This window comes from Sus scrofa, chromosome 2, assembly GCF_000003025.6.
Source record: "Sus scrofa isolate TJ Tabasco breed Duroc chromosome 2, Sscrofa11.1, whole genome shotgun sequence".
Lineage (NCBI taxonomy): Eukaryota > Metazoa > Chordata > Mammalia > Artiodactyla > Suidae > Sus > Sus scrofa.
In genome coordinates this window covers 46,899,573-46,924,546 of record NC_010444.4, presented here as the reverse complement: position 1 = coordinate 46,924,546, position 24,974 = coordinate 46,899,573, and the positions used below count along the sequence as shown (strand labels likewise).

At 44.7% G+C, this 24,974-nt stretch overlaps 1 protein-coding gene across 1 annotated transcript in view; it reads left to right on the top strand.

Moving 5' to 3' along the window:
• The window catches only part of PARVA (parvin alpha), a 189,022-nt gene that overhangs the window by 103,556 nt on the left and 60,492 nt on the right, over positions 1-24,974 (top strand). Inside the window, 3 exon segments of the mRNA XM_021083311.1 lie at positions 14,311-14,400; positions 14,481-14,551; positions 17,796-17,898. Coding sequence (XP_020938970.1) covers positions 14,311-14,400; positions 14,481-14,551; positions 17,796-17,898 — 264 coding nt within the window.

The window sequence follows — 24,974 nt, the reverse complement described above, 5'->3', positions numbered from 1 at the left end:
GTTTTTGATGGCATGAGGAAATATAATGAGATTATCTGATATAAAGGCAGGCCATAGAACTACCCAGTATGTACCGTGTGTGTGTGTGTGTGTGTGTGTGTGTGTGTGTGTGTGTGTAGTTATTCTGAAGTTTTGATATGAGTCTATATGTATATGAGATTGTTTTAAGTTGTTGTTCTCTTAATTCCAAGTTCATCTCCAGTGTCCTGCATTTGTACCCACCTCTTCTCATGATTTCTGATTTTGGTGGCATAATTGTGCGTGGATGAATTCATATCTTCACTGTGTATATACCTTTACTGGTGAGCTTTGTCATTCGTGGTATTTTTGTTTCCTGTTGTTGTCTTTTCTTTTCTGCCTAGAGAAGTTCCTTTACTATTTGTTGTAAGGCTGCTTTAGTGTTGCTGAATTCTCTCAGCTTTTGCTTATCTGTGAAGCTTTTTATTTCTCCTTCAAATCTGAATGAGAGCCTTGCTGGGTAGAGTAATCTTGGTTGGAGGTTTTTTCCTTTCATCACGTCAAGTACATCATGCCACTCCCTTCTGGCCTGCAGAGTTTCTGCTGTAAAATCTGCTGATAACCTTATTGGGGTTCCCTTGTATGTTTTTTGTTTCTTTTCCCTAGCTGCTTTCAAGATTTTCTCTTTGTCTTTAATTTTGGTCAGTTTGATTAACATGTGTCTCGGGGTGTTCTTCCTTGGGTTTATTTTATATGGTACTCATTGTGCTTCCTGGATTTGAGTGGGTGGTTCCTTTCCCACGTTAGGTAAGTTTTTGGCTATTATCTCTTGGAATATTTTTTCTGTCTCCTCTCTCTCTCTCCTTCTGGCACCCCTGTAATACGGATGTTGTTGCATTTCACGTTGTCCCAGAGTTCTCTGAGACTCTCTTCATTTGTTTTCAATCTTTTTTCTCTTTTCTGTTCCGCATTCGTAATTTCTACTAATCTGTCCCCCACCTCGCTTATTTGTTCTTCTGCCTCCTGCATTCTGCTGTTAGCTGCTTCTAGTGAAATTTTTATTTCAGTTATTGTATTTTGCATATGTTCTTGTTTAAGTTTTATATCTTGTATCTCTTTGGTCAGTGTTTCCTGTAAGTTATCCATCTTTGCCTCCAATTTATTTCCAATGTCTTGCATCATCTTCAGCATCAACAATCTATAGTCTTTTTCCTGGAGGCTGAGAATCTCCTCATCACTTAGCTGATTTTCTGGGGTTTTTCCTTTCTCCCTCATCTGAGTTATAGTTCTCTGTCTTTTCATTTTTATAGGTTTTTGATGTGGTTACCTTTTTACAGATAATAGGGTCATAGCCTCTCGTGCTTCTGGTGTCTGCCCCCCTTGTGGCTGAAGTCAGTATGGGGGCTGCTGTAGGCTTCCTGATGGGAGGGACTGATGCCTGCCCACTGGTAGTGGAGCTGATTCTAATCCCTCTGGTGGTGGGGCTTAGTCTCTGAATGGGATCAGAGGCAGCTGTGTGCCTGAGGGATCTTTAGGTAGCCTGTTTACTGAGAGGCAGGGCTGTGATCCCACCTGGATTGTTGTTTGCCCTGGGGCTTCTCAGCTCCTGACTGATGGGTGGGGCCAGATTTTCCCAAAATGGCCACCTCCAGAGAAAGGCAAACTGCTGAATATTCCCAGGGCTTTGCTTCCAGTGTCCTTCCCTCACAACAAGCCACATTCACCCCTGTTTTCCCAGGATGTCCTCCAAGAAATGCAGTCAGGTTTGACCTAGATTCCTATGGAGACTTTGTGCCCTGGGACCCAGTGCACGTGAAAGTCTGTGTGTGCCTTTTAAGAATGGGGTCTCTGTTCCCCCAGTCCCATGGAGCTCCTGCGCACAAGCCCCACTGGCCTTGAATGCCAGATGCTCCAGGGGCTCTTTCTCCCAGTGCCAGATCCCCACACGTGAGAGTTTGATGTGGGGCTCAGAACTCTTACTCCTGTAGGTGAGTCTCTGTGAACCAGTTAGTTTCCAGTCTGTGGGGCTTCCCACCCAGGAGGTATGGGGTTGTTTATATTGCAAAATCGCCCCTCCTACCTCTTGATGTGGCCTCCTATTTGTCTTCTGGAGTAGGATATCTTTTTTAAGGTTTCCGGTCCATTTGAGTGAAGATTGCTCAGCCTTAGTGGTGAATTTTGTTATTTTTAGGAGAGAAGTTGAGCTCCAATCCTTCTATTCCACCATCTTAATCCCATCTCCTGTGTGTATGTGTGTAAAACACAGAAAAGCTTGTAAGAAAATATAGCATGTTACCTCTAAGCACTAGGATTATTTTCTCTTAGTTTTTTAATATTTTCAAAGTTCTCTTAAATGAGCATGTTTTTCTTCTCTAACCAGAAATGTCAACCTGTTATTTAAAACAAGCAAAAATATTGCTCAGGTGTCACTTCTCTTTTAGGCTGAGCCTCCATCGAGTGACCAGACAACCCGTAGGATGCAGTGTACACAAACTTATTCCCCAGGAAGCCTTCTTTTAATTTATATAAGGATGCAGAAGTGATTATGTTTTAGGAATTTACATAATTAAAAAAAAAAAGCTGTTACATAAATCTGGGACAACATAACAGTAGATCATTAAGGATGTGAACTCTGGCCTGGGATCAAATCTGGTTCTACTTTCTAACTGTGTGGCCTTGCTCAAGTTACATAACCTCTCTGAGCCTTATCATCCTCATCTGTAAAATGGGGATAATAATGATACCTACTCATTGGGGAGACTAAATGGGTATATATATGTGTGTGTGTATGTGTATATATATATATAGTTTTTTTAGGGGCGCAGCTGCGGCATATGAGGTTCCCAGGCTAGGGGTTAATCAGAGCTGTAGCTGCTGGCCTACACCACAGCCACAGCAACACTGGATCCAAGCAGCGTCTAAGACCTACACCACAGCTCATGGCAACACTGGATTCTTAACCTACCGAGTAAGGCCAGGGATTGAACTTGTGTCCTCATGGATGCTAGTCATGTTCATTTCCGTGAGCCACAACAGGAACTCTGGGTTAATATATATATATTATAATATAAATATATATATATATATATTTTTTTTAAGGTGCCACCTCTACTTTCCTGGTTCAAAGGAAGTGCCATGTAACTGTGTATTCTCTCACTGGCATCATTGTCCATTCAAGAGTTTCCACAAACAGTGGTCCTTTAGGATAAACCCCTGACTTACCTGCAGACAAATCCAGAATTAGCCCATCAGTGAATGGACCCAAACAAAAGACAGTGATGCTGTGTTCACTCACCAGCCACACCCCTACCCAGAGTCCTTGTTTCAACAGAAGCCACCACTTGGGAATTCCAGAGGACTAGTTCTTGACCGTGGCACTTTCTAAGCAGCACAGAGGCACTGCAAAAATAAATGATTGGCTTATTCAGGATGAAAAAATAAGAAGGTTATAGACATGAGGGTCAAAGAGCCACAGAGAATGAAATGAAGAAACTAGACTTTTCATCTGGGGGATAAGCAAAGATAAAAGTAAGTGAGGTGCAAACACCATGTGCTTGGCCCCGCTGGCCTTCCTGTGGCCTCTGCATCTTCCATGCACTCTGCTGTTGCTCCCTCCACCTTGGAAGGTTGCTCTGCTCCCAGGACTTGGTTCAGAACTGCATGGAGGACCTTATCATATTACATTGCAGTTTGTGTGCACATCTTTCCCCTCCCCTAACTAAAGCATCTTCTGAACATATATCAAGTGAGTGCTAGTGCCTGTCTGGCACTGTTCTGGTCTCTGACGGCCACCACAGGTAGCTGCCCTTTGGGGATCTAGTGACTTCCAGAAGGGAAGTGCTCATTTATCATTGTATTCACAGCTCCTGGCCCAGCCCCTGGCACCAGAGATGCCCATACATGCTTATGAATGCAAGTGATAAGCAGTGCCAGTTCCACCCTGGCTGTTCTGGGTCACTCTTTGTACCCACACTTCACATGTAATTAGCCAGTGTACCAGATCCATGTCTGTGGTCTCCCCAAGGCCGTTTCAGTGCTCAGGGTGCACAGAGATGCACACGTGTGCGCAATGGTTTGGCGTTTTCCATTATAAACTCCCAGGATGGCACACCCACATCACCTTCTTAAGTCGGAACAGAACTTCAAAAGCAAGACAGTGATTCTGGTCATGTTCTAAAGAGATAAAGGAGCATGGCATAGCAAAGAACAAAGAACAGTGATGTATTTGATGATGGACCCTTTATGCCTGTGCTATGTTTAAAATGCCCATGGCTTACTTGGGCGTTCAGTTCAGATGGTTTTGACTGCCCAGAGCTAGTCAGTGGTACGTCGCTTTCTCTCCGTGCTTACTTTCGATTGGAGGGCAGCTGAATCACATGCTTGACTGAACAGTGAATTAAAGTCCAGGGGCCATTTGTTTGGCAGCCTTCCAATTCTGCAGAGACCATAAAACTGACCAAAAAAAGACACTGGTGGAGACCTTAAGACTCGGAACTATAGATCCCCTGTCAGCTCCCATCACAACACCAGCCTCTAAGTCCCCTTTTCTGGCTGTGCTCCAAGGCCCAGATGTCAGACCTTGGTGACTAAACAGCTATGTCAAGTAGAGAGGAGTGTGGGGAGACCTGACAGCCTGCTGGGGCCACTACGAGCTGGCTCCCATGTCTATCTGATGCCTTATATTATGGCTGCTGAAATAAGTAAGCTTTTAGTTAAAAGTAATAAAATTCCTCTGGTTTAAGGGCTGGGATGGAGGGGGGTGAGATTTTGCATTTCCTTTTGACAATCTCACAGAGAAGAAAAGTAAACCCACATGTTGGAGGCAAGGGTGAGTATTGAGAACAGAGCCTGTCCTCCCTAACCAAGGCAACTGTTATAGGCAGAATAACAGCCCCCTAAATTGTCTATATCTCCATTCCTGAAATCTATGACTATGTTACTTTATATGGCAAAGGGAAATTAAGATTGCAAGTGAAATTTTGGCTGCTCATCAGCCAACTCTAAAATTGGGAGATTGTCCTGGCTTATCCATTGTAACCATAGGGTACTTAAAAGTGGAAGAGGAAGGCAGAAGAAGTCAAAGTAATATGACATGAAAAGGATTTAATCCACCCCCCTCCCCCACATTGCTGGCTTTGAAGATAGAGGAAGGGGCCACAAGCCAAGGAATGCAGGTGGCCTCTGAAACTGGAAAAGGCAAGAAAATGGATTCTCCCTTGGAGTCTCCAGAAAGGAACACGCCCTGCCAATGCCTTGATTTTTAGCCCAGTGAGATCTATGTTGGCCTTCTAACCTACAGCAGCATGAGAATACATCTGTGTTGTCTCAAGCCACCAGTATGTGGTAATTAATTAGTGTAACAATAAAAAGAAAATATAAAAGTCCACGTTATAAAGGCCCCAATAGGAAAAAATGGATAGATAGATACCACTTCCAAAGGAGTTCCAGAGAAAGCCTTAAAGACACCACTGTTCATTCAGTGATGGTTATCCTAGTGGGACAGGCTCCTTGGGAAAGCAGAAATGACCTTGCCCGGCATCCTTAAGTTATGAGGAGGCTCTGTCTTCTCATATTGGTCCTGAAAACAAACCAAAAACCATACAGTTGCTTCTTGGAAATGAATTCTTACTTAGGGATGAACATAGCTTGCCCTATAGGGCTTTGAAATGGTCTTTGTGCTTTGCCTCCTATACAGATGCTTCTATAGGGCTCAGCAAAGTTAGATAAATTACCACTGTCTCCTTGGTGAAGGGAAAAAAAAGTGTGTCTTAAAATCATGGATTTCCCCCCAGTGAACACTATATTTGGTTGGAAAAATAGCAAATTTGTGTTGATTTTTTTTTTTACATAGACTATGTAGTAAACTTTTAGATTTACAGGAAAAAATGCAGAGATAGTACAAAGAGGTTCCATATGCGTATACCCAGTTTCCCCTTTGATTAACATCTTACACTAGTGTGGTACTTTGTTATAATTCCTGAACCAGTGCTGATATATTATTATTAACTAAAGTCCATAGTTTATTCAGATTTCTTCAGTTTTTACCCAATGTCTTTTTTCTGTTCCAAGACCCTATGCAGGGTAACCATATCACATTTAGCCATCACATCTTCTTAGATTCCTCTTGGCTGGTACATCTTCTCAGACTTTCCTTGTTCGTAATGACCTTTGCACACAATTTAACCCAAAATGATCATGTACCTAAGTGTAAAGCATAATATATAAAATTTCTAGGAAAAAAAAAAAAACCCTATGTGATTTTAGGGGTTTGGCAATGAGTTTACATACAACACCAAAAGGACAATCCATGAAAGAAAAATTGATAAGTTGGATTTCATTAAAACTTCTACTCTGAAAAATATTGTTAAGAAAATGAAAAGTGCCTGGTCTGCATCTAGATTACTTTTTTGCAAATGGACACCCAATTGTTCTAGTGCTATTTGTTGGTAAAACTATCCTTTCTGTGAAGACTTGCCTTTGCTCCTTTGTCAAAAATCAGTTGACCACTTTTGTGTGGGTTTTTTTCTGGGTTTTCTATTCTGTTCTATTGGTCTGTGTGTCTGTACTGTGCTAGTATTATGCTATCTTGATTGCTGTACTTTTAGGCTAAGTCTTGACATCTGGTAGTGTCAGTCTTTGAACTTTGTTCTTCTTCAGCATTGTTGGTGGAGTTCCCTTCATGGCTCAGTGGTTAGCGAACCCAACTAGGATCCATGAGGATACAGGTTCGATCCCTGGCCTCACTCAGTGGGTTAAGGATCCAGTGTTGCCGTGAGCTGTGCTATAGGTCACAGACACGGCTGGGGTCCCGCATTGCTGTGGCTGTGATGTAGGCTGGCAGCTATGGCTCTGATTCAATCCCTAGTCTGGGAACCTCCATATGCCATGGGTGAGGCCCTAAAGTAGCAACCCCCCACCCCCAAAAAACATTGTTGGTTACTCTGGTCTTTGCCTTTCTGTGTAAACTTTAGAATCAGTTTGTCAGTATCCACAAAATAGCTTGCTGTGATTTTAACTGGGATTGCATGAATCTAAAAGTGAAGTAGGAAAGAATTGACGTCTTAATACTATGTCTTGCAACCCATGGTCATTGAATATCTCCCCATTTATCTAGATCTTTAATTTCTTTCATCAGAGTTTTGTAATTTTCTGTATATTGACTCTCTACACATTCTGTCAAATTTATATCTTAGTATTACCTTTTGGGGTGCTACTGTAAAGGATATTGTATTTCTTGATGTCTAATTTTAATCTTTTATTGCTGGGGTATAGGGAAACAGCGACTTTTGTATATTAACCTTCTATCCTGCCGCCTTGCTTTAATTGCTGGTTTGTTCTAAGAGTTTGGGTGTTTTGTTCTGTTTCATTTTACTTTGGTCAGTTCTTATGGATTTTTCTATAGAGTCAACCATGTTATCTACAAAGATGGTTTTATTTCTTCCTTCCTAATTTGTGTACCTTTTATTTCCTTCTCCTGGATTATTGTACTAGCTAGAATTTTCAGTGTGGCTTTTGAAGAGGTATGGTGAGATGAGACATCCTTGCTTGTTCCCAGTCTTAAGGCAAAAAAAGCATCCATTTTCTCACCCTTAAGGGTATTATCTATAGCTTTTTGGTAGATGTTCTTTCAGGGCGATTTTTCACATAGAGAAAAGTTGTGGGGATTTGCTGACCAGACAATGTAGTTGTCTCTAGCTGCAAGAACTTATGGGGGGGGGTTCCATAAGCCATTTAGAAATTAAAGGAGCTCTAGTAGCTTTTGAGAGGACCAGAATTTCATCATTGGAGTCCTGATAAGGATCTAGAGCAACTTAATTATCTCACTGGGGCCAGGTGCACTGAAGAAAAAAAATATCCTCCTTATTCCCTTGCCTTCCTTTTGCATCCTGTTGGGGTTTTTTCATCTGTAGATACAGGGAGTATGGTCCAGGGCGTGCTGGGGAACAGGTGAATTTGCGCCTTGTTCCTCCCCCCACTTCTCCTGTGTGCACCCTAATATTCCCGGTGCTCAGACATTATTACCACTCCCTCAACACCTGCCCTGATTGCCCACATTTTACTGCTTATATACAAGGTGTGCTTTTTGTGGGGCACCTGCATTGGATGAAAATGTAAGTTTTTCGAAGTCCAACTCAAATGTCCCCTTTCTGGGAATCCTTCCCAGTCTCAGCCATCCAAAGTTATCTTTTTTCTCTGTGAACTCCCACAGCCCTGTGGTTACACGTCTCTCACCCCTGAGTGCAGTGTACTGCCCATTGTATTTTTATGTGCCTGCCCTCCCACGACCTGAGAACAGATTGAGGCAGACTCACATCAGATCCTCAAACCCAATGCTGACGCAGGCTCTGCTTCAGAGGACGTGCCCAGTAATGTTTCTTGGTTGAATGAATGAAATTACTGGCCTGGCATAAATGGACACTTTTGTGCTCTTAGAAACCTCTCTCCATTCTTCTCATCATACTTGTTTTCTCCCTGGTGTTTTTTGAGCCCCTGTGTATGTATTCTGGAGTGTAAGAGATGCCAGCAGCTCTCCTGTTTCTCATGGGGAGGGGAGACAGGAAAATTATTATTCATTGCAGACTTACTGTATTCATCCATCAATCTTTTTTTTTTTTTTTCAGGGCCACACCCGTGGCATATGGAAATTCCCAGGCTAGTGGGGTTGAATTAGAGCTGTAGCCACCAGCCTACACCACAGCCACAACGATGTGAGATCCAAGATGCTTCTGTGACTTACCCCATACCTCACAGCATCACCGGATCTTTTAACCCACGGAGCAGGGAGTCTAGGGATTGAACCTGCGTCCTCATGGATACCGATCGGGTTTGTTGCCACTAAGTCACAATGGGAGCTCCCTCATCCATCAACTTTATAATCCTGGTGTCCCATGTACTAGTTTGGGAGTTCAGGCTCCAAGCCCCAAAAATCAACTGGCTTAAAAAATAAAAGAACTTATATCACTTTTAACAAGATGCACAAAGCTTGGATGAATCTAAGGATGGTGGCTTAGCAGTATCAAAAAGAACTCCCTTTTTTGAATCTTTCTTCCCTGCCAAATTTGGCATAGTATCTTCTTCTTAGGGTTAACTTACCTCATGGCTCTAAAATGGTTGCATCATATCTGGGCATAACATCCTGCTGTAATAATGGTTATAAAGAGAAAGATACCTTCCCTCCCTTGGGCCTTCTTTAAAATGGAGAACTTTTCTAGAAGCTTCTAGGAATTTCCTCTGCTCTTTGACCAGAATTGGATTACATGACAATGCTTGAGCCAATTTCTGCTAAAGGAATTAAGATTATCACGATTACCTTAAACCAATCAAAATCTCACCAACAGGCATAGGAGGGGTGTATACTGCACCAAAATGAGGGTTCCTTCAGCAGAGTAAAGATAAATAAAATCAGTATTGGACAGGAAAGCAATAGTGTCACCTACACCCTTGTTTTATAGAGAATTGTCTTATATTGAATTTCAGGGAGGTGAAGTCACTAACAGAGGATCCCACAGCTGATAAAAATAGAAGTAGGATTCAAATCCAGCTCTTTCAGACTCCAAAGCTCATCCTGTTTCCTGCTGTGCAGCTGGACCCAGAGTCCAACTGCATTTCCCAGAAAAGCCAAGCCCCTTTCTTATGGTGGGTGCAGTCAAGAGTTGCGGGCAATCGCCAATCGCTTGCGCTCCCAGGCCCGACCTTCAGCTGGGCATTTAATCTGTTTATTAAGTTATGACTAATGGCGCTGCGAGACACCAAGGGCTGCACATTCAGACCTAGTTTTAGATTGTGAGAGGAGGTTCAGGGGATAAACATCATATTCATATTCTGTGCCGAGAAAATTCAATTGCAGCTCTTTCTCTTGCAGAGCACAGGGATGGTGAGGGGCTTCCGTCAGCTCCTGCTTTGGTTTAATAGAAATGAAACCGCCAAAGCATGCAGGCTGTTTTGGGAATGAGGCCACTAATGCAGCCCCATGGGGCGGGGGCCAGGCCTGAACTGGGCAGTTTGCATATTCACTTTTACAAACAGTTGGCTCCAAGTCAGCAGTTAATGGGATGGGAATGATGTTCCTGTAGCAAATCATTTCCTGAAAAAAAAAAAAAAAACAACATTTCCAATTGCAAACATATCTCAGCCTTTCTTCTTGGGTTTGTTTTGTCTCTGTGAGTGAATTAAAGAGGCAGGGCAGAGGGGAGTGTTTCTGACGGGGGATTTTTTCATCTGAAAACATTTTCAACAATAATCTACCCAGAAAAAGCGATCCTGTTCAGACCCACCTTTATGAGTCTTGGCTGCAAATACTGCATTTCTCGTCGCACACGTTAGAGGTGTCGATATCTCTATATTCACAAATTGGCTCTGGCTGTACAACAGCCTTGGGACAGAGGCAGTTCTTTTCTCCTTACAAAATGTAAACTGGAAATGCTGCCCTAGAAATGTGCGTACTTGGAGTTCCCTTCGTGACTCAGCAGTTAATGAACCCAACTAGGATCCATGAGGATGAGGGTTCGATCCTTGGCCTTGCTCAGTAGGTTAAGGATCTGGCATTGCCATGAGCTGTGGTGTAGGTTGCAGATGAGGCTCGCATCCTGTGTTGCTGTGGCTGCGGCAAGGGCCGGCAGCTGCAGCTTCGATTTGACCCTTCCATATGTTGTGAGTGTGGCCCTAAAAAGCAAAAAAAAAAAAAAAAAAAAAAAGGAAAAGAAGTGTGCATAGTTATGCACACACATGCACATAGAGGGTCAGGCCAAAATATAATTTCTCCCCCTAAGGACAGGCTGAAACCCTTTTTTGTGTTCTATACACAGCTTCAGTAAATTATGCTTCAATTTATAATCTGTGCAGTGGAAGGGTGGTCTTAACAGCCTTTTCATTTATTCAAATAAGTGGTTCTTGAGTGCTTACCATTTTAAGTAATAATAGTATGTAATTGCATAGCTCTTACTAGGTACAAAGGCACTCTTCTAAGTGCTTTATATTATATTAACTCATTTGTTAATCTTCTCAACAACCCTGAGAGGTGGGCAATTTTATTATCACCCGATTTTGCAGATAGGGAAACTGAGGCATAAGAGGTTGATGAACTTACCCAAGGTCATATACCTAGTAAGTGGTAGAGCCTGACTTTGAATCTAGATGGTTGGCTTCTCTTTGACGCTATAATAGTGAACAAAAGAGAAAGAATGCCCAGCTTCCCATAGTTTACATTCTATTGAAGGGGGATAGATAGCAAACATAGAAATCATAATTATTTCAGGTTATAATGAGTGCTATGAAGAAAATAAACATGAGAAGGAAGCAGCCAGGGTGCTAGTCAGAGGGTCTTGTAGGTCTTAGTAAGTGGTTGGGGTTTATTTGGAATATAATGGGCAGCCACAGGAGCTTAAAGCCGGAGAATGTATGATCCTATTTACTTTGTTATAGATCTTCTTGATTGTGCTCTGGAAATATATCACAATGGGGAAAATGCATCAGAAAGCGGTGGACTAGTTAGAAGGTGGTTCCTGTTATTTAAGTGAAAGATAACAGTGGCCTGAATCAGGTGGTAGAGATGGTGAGATGTGGTTGGAAAAGGGTTCTCCTTTGGAGGCAGAGCCCACAAAACTTGCCAGTATAAATGGCAAGGGCAAAGACATGATGGGTAATTCCTCAGATTTTGGCTTGTCTTTTTTTTTTTTTTTTTTTTTTTTTGCTATTTCTTTGGGCCACTCCCGTGGCATATGGAGGTTCCCAGGCTAGGGGTCGAATTGGAGCTGTGGCCACTGGCCTACGCCAGAGCCACAGCAACGCTGCATCCGAGCTGCGTCTGCAACCTACACCACAGCTCACGGCAACGCCAGATCCTTAACCCACTGAGCAAGGGCAGGGATTGAACCTGCAACCTCATGGTTCCTAGCCAGATTCGTTAACCACTGCGCCACGACGGGAACTCCCAGATTTTGGCTTGAACCATTGTGTAAGTGGTGAATAAGAATAGGGGGTGAACAGGTCTTGATTTAGTGTTGGGAGAAGAGTACTGAAAGTCACAAGCTGTGTTTTAAGTGTAAGTTTGAGATTCCCACTAGTAGACCTAAGAGGAGACATTGAATGAGCCTGAAGGTCAGGGTCAGTCCTGGGCTGGAGAGCTGAACATGAACATCATCAGCATTTGGATAAGTGGCATCACCTCCGACACCCCCCTCCAACCAAACTTCCTGCAATGGTGGAAATTTACATCTGCACTATCCAGTGTGATATCACTTGCCCATGTGGGCCCCTGAGCACTTGCAATGTGATGGGTGCAACTAAGAAATGGAATTCTTAATTCTTTTTTTTTTTTTTTTTTTGTCTTTTTGCCATTTCCTGGGCCGCTCCCGCAGCATATGGAGTTTCCCAGGCTAGGGGTGGAATCGGAGCTGTAGCCACCGGCCTACACCAGAGCCACAGCAACATGGGATCTGAGCTGAGTCTGCGACCTACACCACAGCTCACAGCAACGCCGGACCCTTAACCCACTGAGCAAGGCCAGGGATCAAACCCACAACCTCATGGTTCCTAGTCGGAGTCGTTAACCACTGAGCCACCATGGGAACTCCTGGAATTCTTAATTCTTTTAAATTCCAGTAGCCTCATGTGGTTAATGGCTCCTGTATTGGACGGGCAGACTTGGTAGGGGTGGGAGTGGGGTGGTCAGTGTAGATGGAGAAGATTCTAGGCAGGGACTAGTTTCTTCACTGGCCAATAAACCCAGTCTCACACCCACACTGAAACGTGACTTTATTTCCACTGTCCATCATTTGCATAGCAGTATTTGTTAAGGAGCAGAAGTCTTGCTTCTTTGTGAGAAACAGCCTGGAGAAGAAAGCAAACTGCTAGCCCTGGGAGGAGTGCTAGAAGAAATTGTAAAATTCTAAGGCAGTAGTTGTACTTCACTGGAAAGCAAAGGCAGTCCTCTACTTATTTGAACCTTGAAGGGGACGCTTGTATTTTTTGGTTTGGGGGGAGGGGCAGAATTCTATAGAGAGGTGGGTGTCTGTGAATTTGGAGATTCAAGATGGTGACTGTCTGATACCCTACATGAGTGGCAAGGGCCCACGGCAACAAGACTAAATACTGGCTTCATAATGCGAGTTGTGTCTCTTTCGGGTAGAGTGGGTTTCACTCCCTTTGTTATGCAATCTTGTTCCCTATCCAACTGCAACCGGCAGTGAGTTTGCTAATATGAAAGAACTCTTTGTAAGCGGCTGCCTTTTGCCTAAGATGTCTTGCAAGTATATGCTGGCAATGGGTGAGGCCAGAGTCAATAAAAAAATACAATGGAGAGACAGGACATTGCTTTTATAAAGGTTGATGGCAGCTGCCATACCAGTTCTTAAAGAACCTTTTGGTTATGAAATACCTTCAGAGAAAATGGTCATTCTGTGCTTAACTGGTGCAAAGTAATCATCCAAACTGGAAGTGAGTAGGGGTGAGGGGATTTGAACCACCGCTTTTAGAGGGGGTAATGACCCAAGGTCAGTGCTCAGCAAGGGGCCATCACACAGCTAGTTTTGTGTTAGGAATTTTGATTTTTTTGATTTTTTGATTTTTTTCCTGGGGCTTCTTGTCGGGGGTCAGTGTATAGAAGGAGCAGGCTAGAAGCCTTCAGTGGTCATTATCTCTTGTTCTTTTTCTTGCGCACAGTGGAATCATAGATTTCTAAGATTTGGAAACTGTAAATAAACTTGCTGATGATTCTGTCCAGCTCTTTGTGTTCAGCTGAGAAAATGGGTCTGGAAAGACGAGGTCCCAGCCCCAGGGCCTGTGACGCCTTGGAGTTGAAGGGACAGGACCAGAGCTCAGCAAGAGGCTGGACTGGCAGGTTCTCAGGCAGCAGCTGGGATGGGGTGAATGGGGGAGGAGGGGGGATAATCAGAAAAATACTCAGGGAAGCCCAATCAAGAGAGAAGACAGAGGAAGGTTGAACTGAGACTAGCAAAGTTCTACAACACAAATGTGGCCTCAACTCAGGGACCTCGTTCACCCAGTCAACAAAGAATTGCCAGGTGCCCACCAAGCACTAGATGACAGGCCTTTAAAGGAGTGACAGGCAGGAGGCAGAGGCCAAGACTTAAGAAAGGCATCAGTGCCCGCCTCGCTTCTGTTTATTCTGAGATCGTTTCTGAGAGGCGACAGATTTCTGTGCTCGATTTCTCCAGGAAAGTGAGTGACATGAAGGGGACAGTTTGGTCCTTAGAGCAAGGAGAGCGGGAACCAGTTGCAGGCTGAGAAACAGCTGTAGGTGACCCTCGGGGGTTGTATTTCTCAGTCTGCCTCCATGTGGAACTCGGCTGTTGTCTGTGGGCTGCAGTGTGACCCTGTGCTTCCTTCTTGCAGTGTCAGAGCTTCAGGAGGAGGGCATGAACGCCATCAACCTGCCCCTCAGCCCCATCCCCTTCGAGCTGGACCCTGAGGACACGATGCTGGGTAATGGTCTCTCTTGGTCTCTGGGTTACCCTAAGGCCTTCGTGTGGCACCACTCCACTGACTGCCTTTTCTTTTTCAAGAGGAGAATGAAGTGCGAACCATGGTGGACCCCAACTCACGCAGCGACCCCAAACTCCAAGAACTGATGAAGGTAAGAGGAAGTGAGAAGGACTTCCGGTGTCTGTAGACCACCCACCCTGTGCAGCACCATGCATATGCCACTGCAGAGAGAATAGAAGGGTACAGCGGTCCCTGCCCACAGGCAGCTCGTGGTCCAGTAGGTGGACATCTTAAGGTTACCACAAGTGGGACGCAACAAACACCCCATGAATGATGCGGATCATAAGCACTGGAGGAGTTCTTATCATGACTCAGTGGTTAATGAACCTGACTAGCAACCATGAGGACGTGGGTTCAGTCCCTGGCCTCGCTCAATGGGTTAAGGATCCTGCGTTGCTGTGAGCTGTAGTGTAGGTTGCAGACATGGCTTGGATCCTGCGTTGCTGTGGCTCTGGTGCAGGCCAGCAGCTACAGCTCCGATTGGACCCCTAGTCTGGGACCTCCATAGGCCGCAGTTCCCACCCTAAAAAAGCAAAAAAAAAAAAAAAAAAAAGACATAAGCACTGGAGAAGTTAGTACAAATAAGCTTACAAGTGCCAGGATCTTTTGGCTCACATCGTCCTTTCACCGCTTTGCTCAAGGACCCTCAAAAACACCCTGTGAAGTAGGAGTCAATATCGTCCCCATTTTACAGATGAGGAAACTGAGTCTCAGAACAGCCAGGTGGTTTGTTTATGGTCCCAGCCGAGTAGAGATGGGATTCGAACAGAAATGAGTGAAACAAAATGAAATACTGTAAATAATGTACTTGGCACAGTGGCTGACAGTCACCTTCAAAAAATGTTCATTTCACCCTCTGATTCTTTGACCTGTGTGTTTTTCTTCTTCACCGTCTCCAAGCTGCACTTAAGACAGGACAAAAAGGCACTGGAGGCCAGAGGGATTCTTTCAAAATGCAAATCTGAGCATATCTTTTTCCTGTTCAAAACCTGTGTGCAGTTTGCTATGAGCTGCAGGTTAAGGCCCACACTCCTGGGGTGGTTTTGGGGTCTCCATGTTCTAGCTGCCTCTTCAACCTCAGATAATCCCTGCCTGGCACCACAGAAGCAGACCTGCTGGTGGTGGCTCCCTCCTTGTAAATCACCTGCACACTGTGCCTGCTTCCGGCATCCCCTCCACTGTGGCTTTGGTCACTCCATCCCTCCACCCAGGTGCTCTTTCTGCTCTTCACCTGAAGCCACAGCCAGGTCACATCCTCCAGGAAGCCTTCTCTAAACTCAGGGCTGTTGCTCACTAAGCCCTCTGTGTGCTGCTGTGGTTCATGTATTTAATCATCATTGTAGTCACCCCATGACATTACAACTACTCATATATTTCTCTGTGTCCTTCACTAAATGGTAAGCTGCTTGGGGTTAAAGACGGTCTTTTTTTTTTTTTTTTTTTTAATCATTGTACCCCCAGGTTCCAGCACAGAGTGTGACATATAGCATGTGTTAATAAATGCTGGGGGCGGGGGTGGGGATGATGATGGAAGGATGGATGGATGGATGGATGAATGGATGGATGATGGAGGGAGGGGTGAGGGGCAGGGAGGGGAGGAGGGGAGGGAAGCTCCTGCCTTGGGACAGTGGAATAAAGTGCTTTGAAGACCCCAGACTCTACACAGCTATCGAAACCCAGCCCTGCTCCCACCTGTGTTATAAAGGCAATCTACTTATGCCAAGTCAAAGAAGTCAAACACAAAAGGTGATGTTCCATGTAGGTGAAATGGTCAAAAAGGCAAAACTGGAGTGGTTGCCTGAGGCCCATGACCCAGGAGGGGATTGAACACAAAGGGACCGAAGGAAGCTTCTTAGGGTGAAGGAACTGTTCTCTTATCTTTATTGTGCTGGTGGTTACACAATATAGGATGACCAAATCTTGTCAACTGTGTACTTAAAATTTGTGAATTTTATTGTTTGTAAATAATATCTTCATAAACAAACCAAAAAAAGGAGATTAAATTAAAAAGGCAATGGCCATGTGCAAGCTTCAGTTTCTTTACCTGAAAAACAAAACTGGTGCTCCCTGCCTCTCGGAGTGTTGGGTGGATCAACCGAGTGAGATGTCACCTGGAACACCTCTGCTGGGTGCCTGCTACACAGAGGGAGTGACAGAGGCTACGATATAGAGAGAGGAGATGGCACAGCCCCACTGAGACGGAGCCTGGTGCAGGAAGGGAACAAGTGCTTTAGAACATGAGATTGTCAAGGGTTCGATTCCTGTCTCCACCCCCAGTTAGCTCTGTGACCTTGGGCAAATATGTTTACTTCTGTGTTTGACTTTCCCCCTGAACACAGGGGTAACAGTAACCACCTGGCAGACATCATAATGGGAAGAGTGCTTTGTTTATTAATAAAATTTGCCTTTATTGAGCGATAGATCCTTGCCGTATGTGATTCTTTTCTATCACCTAGAGTTAGGGGAAGATATCTTCAGCCTCAGTTACTGAGGTGAGGAATCAGAGGCTCAGAGCAGATAATTAGCTTGCTTAGATTCGTAGGTCACAGAGGTACCACAGAGGCCCGTAGATGACAGAGGTATGCACGCGTATGCACACACACACACACACACCACACACCGTGGTCCATACATGACAGAGGTGCATACACACACACAGGTCCGTAGATGACAAAGGTGCGCCGCACTCACAGAGGTCCATAGATGACAGAAGTGCACATGCACACACACACACGTTCGAGGTCCATAGATGACAGAGATGCTTGCACGCATATACACACAGGTCACAGATGACAAAGGTGCATGTGCGCACACACACTCACACATTCATAGAGGTCCAAAGATGACAGAGGTACACACATGCACATAGGTCCATTGATGACACAGGTGCACACACTCACACTTGCAGAGGTCCATAGATGACAAAGGTGTATACACACACACACACACACACACACACACACAGAGGTCCATAGATGACAGAGATACACAAATCAGTAGGTAAAGTAGGGGTTTCAGCCCAGTTTGCAGAGCTCCAAAGCCCATACCCTTGCTGGGTACAGAACATTGCTGGCCGTTAGGGTAAGGAATGGGGCAGGGTCAGAAGATACTAGCAGGAACACTGGTGCCACTGGCACTAGAAAGCTTATACCTGAAAGTTAACAGGCCACTGGGACTCACACTTGCAGCTACTTGTCCACTTACTGGGTCGTGTGGATAGCTCTGCTCCTTTCAAAATCTGAAGTTCATTTAAATTTCCATTGTCCAGGATGAGAAAGCTGGTCTATAAGAAAATGCCCCATGACTCTTGCCTTACTCCCTCTCTCCCTTTGTAGGTATTAATTGACTGGATTAACGATGTTTTGGTTGGAGAAAGAATTATCGTGAAAGACCTGGCTGAAGATTTATATGACGGCCAAGTCCTGCAGAAGCTTTTTGGTAAGAGGCGCGTTGAATGTCTTAGTAGAAGTCTTTAATCTAGTTCAGAGTTGTTCTCAGTTCACAGCAATTCGCTGGAATGAACTAGGAGTGGGTAGAATACGGGGTGACAGACCAGTTAGATGTCCTTGGAATGTTTTACATGAATGAATCAAAGAGGGGTCTCTGTGACCAGGTGGGGCTGCTGCCCCTAGCAGTCAAGGGTCATCAGCATGAAGACTCCACTGTGCACTGGAAAACATGCCTCACCCTCTCTAGAAAACTGCACCTGTGGCCTCTGTAGGTCTATTTACATGTGGGTGGAAGTGCATGTATGTGTCTGTCACCTGTGGACCTGTGGTGTGTGTGTGTGTGTGTGTGTGTGTGTGTGTGTGTTTTATGCAGGTGTGTATACCTGTAGGATCTATGGACCTGTGTGTGTGTGTTTGTGCATATGTGTGTACCGTATGATCTATGGACCTGTGTGTGTGTGTGTCTATGTGTGTATACAGGTGTGTGTGCCTGTATGATCTGTGGACTTGTGTGCATGTGTGTGTGTGTGTGTCCCTCTGTGTATCCATCTCTAGGTTGGTGCAAGTATTTGGGGGTGTGTGCCTCTGTGATGTTTGGTCCCTGCATGTGTCTAGATGTCTTGCCTCTGGAAGGGTGTGGTGTGTATCCCTGCAGCAGGTCACAGATGTTCGTGTGGAAGTGTAAGGCCCTGGGGGAGGGAAGGGAGACATCAGGGTGACCATAGCATTGAAAGGACAAGTTCATCTTGAGTGAGGGTGTGGACTTCCCCTCACAGTTCCCCACTTGTTCTCCTCCTAACCTCTGGCCCATGGTCTAGACGCTCCTTCTTAGCTGCCCACCAGGCACTGAGCCCATCCATTTTCTCAGGGATGTTCCTTCCCCTCTGAGCACGGAGAACCCCTTCCCCTCCTCTGTGCCCCCGAGGGATGTGGGGTCTCCAAGGCCTGTTTCTCACTCAGGATGCGCTCCTGCATCCATCTTCCCTGACGTTTTCACCTGTCTGAACTGTTGAAACAACTTTTTTTTTTTTTTTTTTTTTTGGTCTTTTGTCTTTCTTTAGAGCCACACCCATGGCATATGGAGGTTCCCAGGCTAGGGGTCTAATCCAAGCTGTTGCTGCCGGCCTACCCCACAGCCACAGCAACGCCAGATCCAAGCCGCATCTGCAACCTACACCACAGCTCACGGCAACGCTGGATCCTTAACCCACTGAGCGAGGTCAGGGATCGAATCCACAACCTCATGATTCCTAGTCAGGTTCGTTTCCACTGTGCCACAACAGGAACTCCTGAAACAACTTCTGAACTCACCTCTTTGCCTCCCATTTCACCCCCTCCTCCCATCTCCCACACAGCTATCGGAGAAACCTTTTTTAATCACAAGTCTAATCTTGCTGGTACTCGCTCCCCAGTACCTGTGGGACAAAGTCCAGTCCCACCAGCATGACATTCAAAATCTTTCATCACCCGACCCCCAGCCGTCTTGTCAGCCTCACCCCTAGCCACTCACACGATTCAGGTCATGCGAAGCACTCAGAATAGTGCCTGACACATAGAGTGCCTAGGCGTGTCTTTCATCATTTCATTGTTGGTGATTTTGTTATGTTTATGAAGCCCACAGCCACACTGTTATGTACACAGTGTGTACTCACACCTCTACTTTGCCTGGCTATTCCTTCTTCCTCTGGGGCCCTCCTTCCTCCTTCATCCACTGAAGTAGCCATCACTGCACATCCTTCCAATCCAGAATCAACTGAATGTGCCTCCCTCGCATACTCTTCACAGCATAGTTGCATCTGGAAGACAGAGTCACGCGTTCTTCTGTGTTCTTGCAGATATAGTGATACATAGTATACCTAACACATGTGCCCTTGTCATATAGACACACGCAGATATAACTAACACATGTGCCCTTGTCATATAGATACATGTGTATACATGACATATATTCCCTTATCATATAGATACACGTGTATACATAACATACATGCCTTTGTCACATACACATGTATATATAACATGCATGCTTTTGTCATATAGAATCACACATATGCATGACATGCATGCTTTTGTCATATACATGTATACATAGGATGCATGCTTTTGTCATATAGACACACATATACATTACACACATGCCTTTGTCACATAGATATGCACATATACATCATGCACATGCCTTTGTCACATAGATAATACACATGTAGATATAATACATGTGCCTTTGTCATATAGATACACACATATATAACGTACATGCCTTTATTATCATAAGATGTTCCGTGTTTGTAGCTGTTTATATAAGTGCATGTGGGCTTCTCCAGGCAGGAATCATGTTGTATTTATTTGTCCGGTCTTATCTGGGACTAACACGTTGCTGCCCAGCACTTAATCAATGTATGTGGGATGAATGGATGACTAATATAAAACGTAGTCATTTCTAGGGAGCTACACTGATTTGGTGCCCAAACATCCATATTAATGAGTGTTAATATTTAAAGGCTTGTACATGCAAATGAACATGGAAAGGAAATGACATGGCTATGGCACCAGCAGGTGTGGAAAAGCCACAAGCCTCCCAGTGACGAGCGTTCAACTCTGCCAGCACATTTCTAGTCAGGATCTGAGACTGTCTCAAAGTGCTCTATGCTGGGCTTTCAAAGCCAGGGTGGAACATGGCTGTGAAGCAATGGAACATGGTCATGAAGCAATCTGCCTCGGGGGATGGTTATAAAACTGTCCCACATCACATCTGTGTGGCCCTAAGTCAGGCATCAAGTACAGTCGGATTAGACCCTTTTCAGAGCTCAGCCTTCATGTCGAAAAGATGATTCACAATGGTGCCAATGCCTTTTGTCAATTCATTGTGGGTCTAAGGCTAGACAGACACATTCAGAAGCTATCAGCAGGATACCCAGCAGAGAGAACTAGTTTGCAGTTAAAAATATGCGCCAGGAGCTCCTGGCAGGAATCAGTCTGGAGATAGAGTTTTGGGTCACCCCTCTGACCTTGAGTTCCCCCCAGGCTATTTTTCTTTCTTCTTTCTCAACCAAGTTTCTCAAAAGAATGTTTGGCACTCCCTCTAATCAGTCCCTTCTGAGATGCGGGCACAGGGCCACCATCTTTCCATCAACTCTTCCTTCCCAGGTCACCAGGGTCAGTTCAGACCTCCTCTTATGCTGTGGCTTTTGACACCACTGCACATCTTGTCCCCAGTCCCCAGACCAGTGGTTTCTGTGACCTCATGCTCCCCTGGTTCTCGTCTACCTCTGACACCCACTTCTTAGTCCTCTTCAGAATGGTTAGGGTTCCTCTGTCTTCCATTCTTGGCCCCTCCCTCTTTTTCTTTCTTTCTTTCTTTTTTTCTTTTTCTTTTATTTTGCTTTTTAGGGCTACACCCACAGCATATGGAGGTTCCCAGGCTAGGGGTTGAATCGGAGCTATAGCTGCTGGCCTACACCACAGCCCCAGCAACACGGGATCCGAGCCACATCTACGACCTGCACCACAGCTCACGGCAACACCGGATTCTTAACCCACTGAGCAAAGCCAGGGATTGGACCCACATCCTCATGGACACTAGTCGGTTCCTAACCTTCTGAGCCACAACAGGAACTCCGCTTTTCTCTTTTTCCTTTATACCCTCTTCCTGGGTGATTTCATCCACTCCTAGAGTTTGGACCATCGCCTATATGATCATCACTCTCCAGTCTCCCTGGGATGGCTTTCTTTTTGAAGCTGTAAGTAATCTTTCATCTGTCTTCCCAACCTGCCCACCTGGGATGTCGCATGGGCACCTGGTATCCAGCCTGCCCCAAACTAAGCTTACCTTCCTCCCCACCAAACCCATGCTCTCTTCCACCTTGACGAGTGTCGTTACAACCACAGATTAGAAACCTAGAGGTCATCCTGGGTTCCTCCTTCTTCTTCCCTCACTGTTAGCCACAATTCTGACAACTGGATGCCTATGTATTTGTGTGTGTGTGTGTGTGTGTGTGTGTGTCAAACCTACCCCATTTCATAATCAGCCAGTACCTGTGCAGCCCTTGGAAAAGCACCTGGCTCACTGTGTGCTAGGTCAGGGGTGGCTTTCATACACTGTTCCAGCCCCACCGCTGCCTCCTTAGCTCAGAACGTCATCATCTGTCTTAGCTTCTCTGGCTCCAAAATCCTTCTCTCTGTGTTTTGCTGTTTCCTGCCTTGGGAACAACACTCTGAAGTTCCCCCAGATCATCTTGATATTTCAGTATTTGTCTTAACACCTAAGCAAACCATAGCCTATTTGTCAGCGCTGGGTTTTTTAAGACTTTTTAAAATTTTGAATGAATTTTAGACTTCTAGTAGAGTTGCAGAGACACACTTCTAGTAGAGTTACAGAGAGTTCCCATCTTCCCCCCACTCAGCTTCCTCCAGTGTTAACATCATACCAGCCATAGGATAAGCATCAAGACTAAGAAATCAGGGTGGATAAACAACAAGGGTCTACTGGTATAACACAGGAACGATAGTCAGTATCCTGTGATAACCATAATGGAAAAGAATAAAAAAAAAAAAAAAAAAAAAAAAAAAACTAAAGAACTAACCTCAGGACAGTGCATACCTGAATCACAGACTTTATTGGGATTTCACCAGGTTTTACGTCTACCATTTTCAGTTCTAGGAGGTAATGCAGGATTCCCCCCCTTACAGTCGGTTGTCACATCTCCTGGGTCTTCTCCCATCTGGGACATTCATTCCTATCTCTCATGACCTTGGTGCTTTTGAGGAAGACTGGTTATTTTGCAGAATGGCCTCCAATGTGGGTCTCTTCGATGCTTTCTCATGATTGGGTTAAGGTTATACAAAGGTTTGGGGGAAGGATACCACGTAAGGGATGCGTCCTCATATCAGGGCAGACACCGTGTTTACACGTCTTATCACTGGTGATACTGACCTTAGCACCTGGTTAAGGTGGTGTCTGCCAGATTTCTTCACTGAAAAGTTACTATTTTTCTCTTTATAATTAATTTGTTTGCATGTGTAAGACTGCAAATATCTTTTTTCTCCTTCTATTCCTCCCATGAATTGTTATTGGTGGAATGTTTCTGCTGCAGTGGTTTCCGTGGTGGCCTGGTGAAGGTTTCCTATTTTTCTATTTTCTTACCCCTTCCGCATTTATTAGTTGGAAGTCTTCTGTAAGGAAAAGTTGTCCCTTGTCCTCCACTTACTTTTTTATTCAGTACGTATTTATATCAGTATGGATACAAGGATGTGTATTTTACACTTTAAGTTCTAATCAATACTATTATTATTCATGGTTTTGCTCATATATATGCAGCTTTGACCACTAGGAGCTCTTTCAAGTTGGCTCCTGGGTACTTCCTGGACGTGCTGCCTCATATTTTTTTCTTAGCACTTCCTTACTTTCTAGTATCATAAAATGCTCCAGGCTCATCTTATATTTCACTTTGACTCTAGCCCTGGAATCAACTTCTTTTCCAAGGAGCCCCAATTTCTTTGATTAGAGAGTGGTGTTTAGAAACCAGTATCTGGGCATATTACTTAAGCGTTTTTTAACTGTTGCACAAACAAACATCTATTCATAGGTACAGTGAATCAGGCATGATCATTTCCAGAAATTCAGCTTCAAATTTTCTGGGTTGCGCATGGAGAGTAGCAGGGGGCTAATTCTGGATTAGTAAGCTAAACATGAAATACTGGCACTTAGGAAAAGTAAAAAAGGCACAGTCCAGAGATGAACAGGGATAGTGAGGCAGGGATCTCTGGACCAGAAGGGTGAGTGTGTTATTATTATGGTGAAATTCTGAGTAGAGGAGCAACCCTAAGATGACAGGAGGGCCCTCTGGCTGGGTATTCTCTGATCATGAGCTCTGAGAGGGCGTCATCGTACCTGGGTCTCCTCTCTGTGGCCAGATGCTACTTCCTCAGCTTGAGTATCTGGTCTTCTTGCCCTTCTCAGAGTCCCCAGGCATGTGTGGGAAATTCTCTGGGCATAGTCTCCCCCAGGCCCTTCTTTCCAAGCTACCTCACCCAGCTGCTCACTGCCGCCTCTGTTTTCTACATCTTCCCTCTTGCCTTGGCAGCAGATCTGAGTTGAGGTTTGCCTGAAAGCAGATGCTGACACAAGGAACTTTATATGAGGGATGATCTTAGAAAGTACAATTTATGGAAGTTCTTCCCTACCCCATGCCCAAAATTCTCCTCCTCCTTTATCCCAGAATAAGCCTCATCTCAGGGTGACTGATAGATGCAAAATCCTCAGTTCCCTTGGGTGTATGTACTCTTAGCTCTGTACACCAGTAACAAAGCTCCAGAGTGGTCCAGAGTTGGGACAAGTTTCCCTGCATTTCATTAAACTGGTGCATCCACGGTCACCTTACTATATTTGTTTGCATCCTCAACACATAGCTGATAGACATGACCAAATAAGAGAGGCAGGAGGTGAAGGATCCTTGGGAAATGCCTACACCAGATCATCATTTCATTTCACCATGGGCTGCTGACTGTTTCCTATAGAGATTTCCTGACTTGGGACAGCTCTGCAAGTTGCCTTATGCTGTGTTTGATTCTCCTGATCCTTATTGCTGAACATGTGATGTAACTGGGAACAAAAAAGGCCTGTTTTGAGGGATGAAAATCATAAGGCTCTTCCTTCTGGTGTTCACAATAGTATGTGACTGAAACAGGATATCTTCTTCAGGCATGAGACCAAGAAGCATCCTTTGGGCATGAAAGTTCTACAGGAGGATATTTTGTTTTGTGTTGGTTGTGTGTGTGTGTGTGTGTGTGTGTGTGTGTGTTTGTGTGTGTGTTTCTTTTCCCCTGGTAGACCCTAAAGAGTACATCTTATACTGACCTTAATCTAGCCAATTAATATTCATCAAGCAACAACCATTTGCTTTGCTATAGGCTACTGCTGAGGTTAGGGATATAGAAATAATTATGTCACAGGGCTGCCTTCAGGTAACGCACTCTCTACTATACCTGGTAGTAGAAAGGATTGTAGGCTGTCAAGTTGGAGCTTTGGAAAGGTGTCATTGAAAGAAGGGACATTTTTGAATCAGG